The sequence below is a fragment of the Ostrea edulis genome, chromosome 8 (genome assembly GCF_947568905.1).
Source record: "Ostrea edulis chromosome 8, xbOstEdul1.1, whole genome shotgun sequence".
Lineage (NCBI taxonomy): Eukaryota > Metazoa > Mollusca > Bivalvia > Ostreida > Ostreidae > Ostrea > Ostrea edulis.
This window is the reverse complement of record NC_079171.1, coordinates 43,794,943-43,802,442: the sequence shown is the minus strand read 5'-3', so window position 1 is coordinate 43,802,442 and position 7,500 is coordinate 43,794,943. Positions and strand designations below refer to the sequence as shown.

Sequence of the window (7,500 nt, the reverse complement as noted above, 5' to 3'; positions counted from 1 at the left end):
TTTTTTATTTGTTTTTTTTTTTATTATTTGGTTGGTTTTTTTAAATTTTTATTTCTATTTGTTTTTTGCTTATGTTTTGTATTTGTTTTATTTATATATGTACAAAAATTTACAATTTGCCAAGGTAATAAACTTCCAAGTCAGAAACGTAAATATTTACGTGTCTGTTTTATTTATCACAGATTGAAATGTGTTTCAAATGAGGTTGGACTTCCCAGTGGGGCTTGGGAATGCCACATTCATGTATATAAATGGGAATTACGATAAAACATTGCTATATCTAATAATATTTATTATCATAGGGGTATAAAAAAGGATTGTTATAGATATACATGTATAAAGTACTGCTTGTTTTTATACTCCATAAATAGGAGAGTGGTTGACTTGGTCTTGTCTGTAATTCTGTCCAAAACTTTAACCTTGCCCACGATCTCTTCTCCTGGTGACTATAAGTATTTTGTTTGGTACCAAAGTTTTAGACTTTGTGACCTTGGAGTATGACCTTCACATAAGAAAAGTAAACGTAGGCGATATCTGCACTGAAGTACATGATTATATAATACGCAGATCCAGTAAGCAGTTTTCATCACCTGTTGTATAACATCAGTCTGTCTAAACGTCGTCAGTCCGTAAACTTTACACATGTTCAATTTTTACAACACCACGGAGCTAATTTCAACCAAACCTGCCAAACAGTGTCCTTGGGTAAAGGGAATTCAACATTATTCATCACCACACTCTTTTCAAAGAGAAGATGGTTGAAATACAGTGACCTCTTTTCAAAATTCTTCCATTATACGTATTACACTATAAGACGAGCATCGTGAATACTTCTCTATAGATTTCATATCAGTTTCGCCAGTCATGAAAAACATAGGTGCATTTAGAACAATTACCAGGCCGGACCAGGTTCATGTAGAACAGTTGCCAGGCCGGACCAGGTACATGTAGAACAGTTGTCGGGTCGGACCAGGTACATGTAGAACAGTTGTCGGGTCGGACCAGGTACATGATAAAGAAATTTTCTTTTCCATGTATGCCCACTAATATGTACTCGCTTTAATCCCCCCCGGATTGAATTCGTGCCATTACTAATTAAATAGGGATAACTCTCCCGTTGTAATGGCACCATCGTGCCTGTTATTGGTTTTAATGTTGTGTCAATTCATGTATGTCATAGTTACGGATGTGATTCATGTCAGTTACAGTTTTACACATGTATGGAAACTTAAAAGATTGTTTGAGGTATGTTGGTGGGTTAATAATCATTCGATATGTATTTTACATGTATTCTCATTTTTCATTAACTTTAGATACTAGGCTAGCAGACACCAGTTTGTAGCCAATATGCCTGTAGAAACTAGCAGCCCATAAGGAAAATAACCAAAGTACTGAGAGTACGTAGACGGAACGGTCAATGTTGGCAATGATCGATTAGAATCGGTATTTAAATCGAGTAGCCAACATATTGTTAATCTTAATTGTTAGAGACTTGGTGAACATATACCTTGCCTGAAGAGTTTGATTGTAACACCACATTTATGGAGCATTTGCGACCAAATGGAATTAAAATATGAAAGAAGGGTATATAGAATGTAGACAAACCCACTGAACCAGAAAGAAAGTTTACATCGGTTTTGAAGACTATTGACCTCATCTGAAATTCCAAAATTTATTTCCATGTACCATAGGATCATAATGAAGGCTTTTCTATCCTTGATACTCTAAGAGTCCACAAAAAGGTCAAGGGACACCAGCAACCTTGACCTCTGACCTTATATATAACATATAAACTCATATGCATTTAGAATTGGAATTGATAGAGACATGAAACATTTAGAAATGATAGGATCTACATCCTAGTATTAAGGTCAAGTGACTCCAATGACCTTGATCTTAGAAAATAAAATGGGTCTTACTTAATCAAAGTACTGAAGGTACTGAAACGAGGTGACGTTTGGCAGTGACTTCAGCTTGTCTTTGGACAAGAGGCATCATTTCTACATTTGCCATTGAAACTACATACAATTCAAAAGCTGCACCCTCTTCACGCCCAAAGAGCTTTCTCAAAAGAGCTTGTAAATTTGAAAAACCACTGACTGTCAACAAAACAGAGCAACCGTCTGCCTTAACATTTGCGTTTGCATCACGTGCATGTGGATCGAAAACATGGAACAGATTGCCTGAGCAGAATACAACAACAGAACTGCCATTGCATATAAATATACCTCCATCTTTGGTATTTGCAAAGCATAAATTCAGTGCTGTAGCAAGAGAGAGGAAAGGGCCGTTATCTTTAAAAGTGGATTGTATTTCCCCTGCATAAACTGGTAAAGCAGACACATGAAGCAACTGATTTTGAATGCAAACATTTTTGGGTAAGTCCTCTGGGTTAAGATGTTCATGTGGACAGGCCTGTTTGGCATGCTTGTATAAAACATCACCTTTTTCGAGAACAAAATGAATATCATTCGCATCCCAATCTCCAAACAATTTTTGGTTAACTGCATTAAATGCAATGCACACAAGTGAATTTGCTACACATTGTTTACCTCTGCTATATTCTGAGAAAGTTTCTGACCCTTGATGAAAGTTGGCAGACACGCATTTCAAAATTATGGGATCTTTTCTTACATTGTGACTTTTTCTTTTTTTGACAGATTTTGGGCTCTCCCTTTGATGACTATCAAAATCATGATTTTTTCTTTTTTTGCTACCCTTCATATCTGATGACGACAACAACTGTCAACTCTTGAAATAACTCATTCAATTCTTGAGTCAAAGTTAAACCAGTCCAAGAAAATTTCCACTCTTGAAATATCAACTCTTGAAAACAAGTGTCAACTCTTGAGATAATTCATTCAACTCTTGAGATAAATCATATTTCGTGACAAAGAAATGTAAACTTGATTTCCAATATATTACTTCCAATGGAGTTCTTTTCTTGAATAACAAATATATTCACAAAAACATGTTCATTTATATTTCTTAATCAATGTTTACAGTTATCTGACTTGACCATGAAAGAGCGCGGGAAATGGAGCTCGGCCCTTTCGATCGAAGATTACATGTTTACACCCAGATTTAGTATTAAAATCTCAAAAAATGCGTCCAAAAGAAATATTTTGGTAAAATTGTACGAAATTAACACATTGGGTTTCAGATAATTACCTTGAGTTAATGCGTTGGCAAGAATATATCAGTTCTCTCAGACAAGACGTTTTCTCCTTGTTGATAAACAGGATAGCGTGGCGCGTATGGATACAGAGAAATAGTGCAGAGTTTAATATTAAAATTCTAATTACACACATTTTCTGCTTGATAAATACAACAGATCACATACAAGGAAGACTTCTTCAATCTGACATAAAACAGAATTTATATATAACAGTTTAATAAAAATGGAACATAGTATCAATGTGAACTATTTTTTGATAGGCGATAAATCGGCTAATTAACATAATTTTCAGACATAAGAGGAGACATCTGTTTACTCAGAATTCCTAGAGAAAAATAGACCATGAATTCCCCGTCTATATGTGAAAATGCGAATGAATACAGAAGCAATGCAAATCGTTTCCTACAGTCCAATTCTGTTTTTCTAAGATCGTGGAATAAAATGTTGGCAAACGACAAATAATTTTGATCTTGTTTACAAACCTAAACACTAATTCGCGATTCCTTTTGATGTGTGGACTTTGTTTCATATCGAAGGGATAAAAATTGCGATTTCATAAATTCTTATTTAACTCGCTTATCGTAGAGGGTAAACATATGGATCCTATATCAATCTCAAAGTGAATTCTGACAGCTTTTACGTTGCATTAGCATATGTGACAACAAATTTCTTATATTAAAAATCAAAGTGATTTCGCAAATGGTAGTGATTAAAACAGGGCGCCATTGAAGCTGGGGTCTGACATACGAGGCTGACTTACGTCACCTCGAAAAACCAGGTCTGATAAAGATATGGGATCTTCAGTAATGATGAAAGGATGATGAGATCTACAGAATAGTATCAAAATAGTATCACTAAAAAGTGACCTCTGACCTTGAAACATACAAGCTCATATAATTCTAGAACTGGAATTGATAAGAGGCATTGGATCTATAGAAATGCTAATAAGGTGATAAGATATACAAACTAGTATAAAGGTCAAGTGAGTCCAGGGATCTTGACATCTGACCTTGATAATAAAATTAGTATTACTTAAGAACTAGGTCTGATAAACAGATGGGATCTTCAGAAATAATAAAAAGATGATGGAATCTACAAATTGGTCTTACCTTGAGCATGATCTAGTATAACTTAAGAACTTAGAGTGATAGAGACATAGAATCTTCAGAAATGATAAAAGGATGTAGTGACCTAAAAACTAGAATGTCCAGTGACATTGTTTTTTTTACCTTGATTATAAAAACTTGTATAACTCTGGAACTGGGACTGATAGAGGCATGGTATCATAAAAAATGATGAGAGGATGTTGGAACCTACGAATTAGGATCAAGGTCAAGTGACACCAGTTTTACTGAAGAAGAAAAAATGGGGATTTTTTCAAAAATTTCAAAATCAAAGTCTTTGTGATCTAGATTGTTAAACGAAGTTAAGATTGGCATGGATTTTGTTAAGGGAGGAAAATAGCAATACTCAGAAAAAACCCACATTTACACAACCAGTACTTAGTTTGGGAGACTTTATAATCTGTAGATAATAATCATATCTTGTTTGAAACATATAATTGATTATTCATATACAACTTGCAATTTTGAAATATTTTATGGAGAACAAGATTTTTTACGATAACTATTGAGAAAGACAAAATTTATGTTCCTGTCATGCATAAATCTTATTAAATCATTGACTTTTTGCGAAATCTTATGACGTCACGGGAGGGTGGATTTATATGTGCTGTAGATAATGTCTACACATTTTCATCCATTGATTTGTGTTTGGTTTTAACTTACATGAAACATAACATGGTGTCCCAATATGGTTCACACCCCGGTTACATAAACATACAATTATTATTACTCAGGCGTAACACAAAGTAATTATTTCAATCTTTTTTCAACTCTAATGAATTGCAATTGTGGAATGATAGTGCATTGCAGCTATTACTTATTACAGCCGGTATATATGTATTTGTTAATGTTGGTGTTCAGACAATTGCTACATTTCTTCACCAGGATTACATTTCTTCACCAGGAACGTGAGAAAGTTTCCAAGTTTACTTTCGGAAGGTCGGTGTTCTCTTCCCAGGTACATTGCATCTGCGTTCTCTCTTCCACCAATAAAAACTGGGCGCCACCAGATAACTGAAAAATTGTTGAGTGTGGCGGAGGACGTCAATCAATCAGTTATCTATTTTAAGCAAATTAGAGAAAATATGATTTACGATCTATCAAACATTTTTTTTCTTGTGTTATTTCAATGAAATAAAACAGATTTTCTGTCGGTTTTCAATTCGAACACATCCCTTGGTTATTATAATTTATAGAGCTCCTCTGAATTGAAATTTATTTTGCTATGTTCCCTCACAGCATTTTCTTATGGAAAACATTCCATGCAATTTGTCTTGTTACATTTGTATGTACTTTAAAAAAAAAAATAAAGATATATACTTTCTTCAGTTACTGCCATATACATGGGAGTTTTACTTTGACTCATTTCAATTTTACCCAATGACCATGATTATCTACACATTTATGATTAATAGCGAATTCAAAATCATTAATTACTTTAAACGAGGTTGACCAATTAGAGAAAATAATTTATACGCTAAGAAAACCAATACTAAAGTTAGATATAATAATTTATATGCTAAGAAAACGAATACTAAAACAAGAGATGTTTGTAAAACACATATCCCCCCCCCCCATGGTGCAAAATTGAAAAGGGTTATACACACACATCATGTAATTGAGAGTAGTATCATCAATTCAAAATATTTAGCAGACAATATCTTCATATGTCAAGTGTGGATTGACCATGTGACCAACTCATGACGATGTACTAGTGTACCAAGTTTGATGTCTGTCAAGAATAGGGTTCTCAAGATATTGAACGGACAATATATTCCTATGTCCAGCTTGACCCTTGACTTTTGACCATGTGACCTCAAAATCATTAGTAGTCTTCTTCTCCTGAAGATGTACCAGTGTATCAAGTTTGATGTATGTCAAGCAAAGGGTTCCCAAGATATTGAGCAGACAGTATATTCCTATGTCCAGTTTGACTCTTGAGCTTTGACCACGTGACCTCAAAATCAATAGGTGTCATCTTCTCCTGATGATGTATCAAGTTTAATGTCTGTCAAGCAAAGGGTTCTCAAGATATTGAGCAGACGGTATATTGCTATGTCTAGTTCGACTCTTGACCTTTGACTATGTGACCTCAAAATCAACAGATGTCATCTTCTCCTGATGATGTACCAGTGTACCAAGTTTGATGTCTGTCAAGCAAAGGGTTCTCAAGATATTGAACGGATAGTATATTCCTATGTCCAGTTTGACCCTTGACCTTTGACTATGTGACCTCAAAATCAATAGGTGTCATATTCTCCTGATGATGTACCAGTGTACCAAGTTTGATGTCTGTCAAGCAAAGGGTTCTCAAGATAATGAACGGACAGTATATTCCTATGTCCAGTTTGACCCTTGGCCTTTGACCACATGACCGCAAAATCAATAAATGTCATCTTCTCCTGATGATGTACCAGTGTACCAAGTTTGATGTCTATCAAGCGAAGGGTTCTCAAGATATTGAATAGACAGTATATTCCTATGTCCAGTTTGACCTTTGACCATGTGACCTCAAAATCAATAGAGGTAATCTTCTTTTCATAACCAACCCACATATGAAATATCATTGCGATGAAGCGAATGGTTCTCAAGGTATTGAGCGGACAACATGTGGTCTAACGACCAACCAACCGACCGACCGACAGGTGCAAACCAATATGCCCCTCTTCTTTGAAGCCCCCCCTTAATAATTAGAGAAAATAATTTAAACGCTAAGAACACGAATACTAAAAAATAGAGAAAATAATTTACACGCTATATAAAGGATGTTAAAGTTAGGCAAATAATTTACATCCTATAGAACGGATACTAAAATCAGAGAAAATAATTTAAACCCTATATAACGGATACAAAATTAGGAAAATAATTTACACGCTAAATAAATTAGAAAGATATCATTTATTTTTATACATTGTCTCAAGGAACAAGATATAGGTATGGAGGAGCATAAGTGTCATTGTACGGGACTTCCTCCGAGGGATTGACCTCAAGGTAAGTGTCGTCATCACCGGCTGCGTTAATGGCATCGTATACATTAATTGGAATCATATTGTTGTCGGGAGCGGGATGCGGTCGTTCGTATTCGGGTTTCCACCACCGTCTTCGACAAAAAGCAATCCCAATACCAACAGCTGTTACCATCGCAACAACCAATCCTAGGGACAGGGCGATGATTGTAAAGGTTGTTGTTGGAACTAA

The 7,500-nt window shown here is 35.1% G+C and overlaps 1 protein-coding gene across 2 annotated transcripts in view; it reads right to left on the bottom strand.

Annotated features, from left to right (window-relative positions):
- Positions 1 to 7,181: 7,181 nt before the first annotated feature.
- Positions 7,182 to 7,500, bottom strand: part of LOC125662638 (leucine-rich repeat-containing protein 15-like) — an 18,367-nt gene continuing 18,048 nt past the window's right edge. The window contains exon 10 of one of the 2 annotated variants that reach the window (XM_056146210.1): positions 7,182 to 7,496. In XM_056146210.1, the coding sequence (XP_056002185.1) occupies positions 7,219 to 7,496 (278 nt within the window). In that variant the 3' untranslated portion in view covers positions 7,182 to 7,218. The remainder of the gene's footprint in view (positions 7,497 to 7,500) is intronic. The other variant, XM_048894923.2, reaches the window with a different exon arrangement.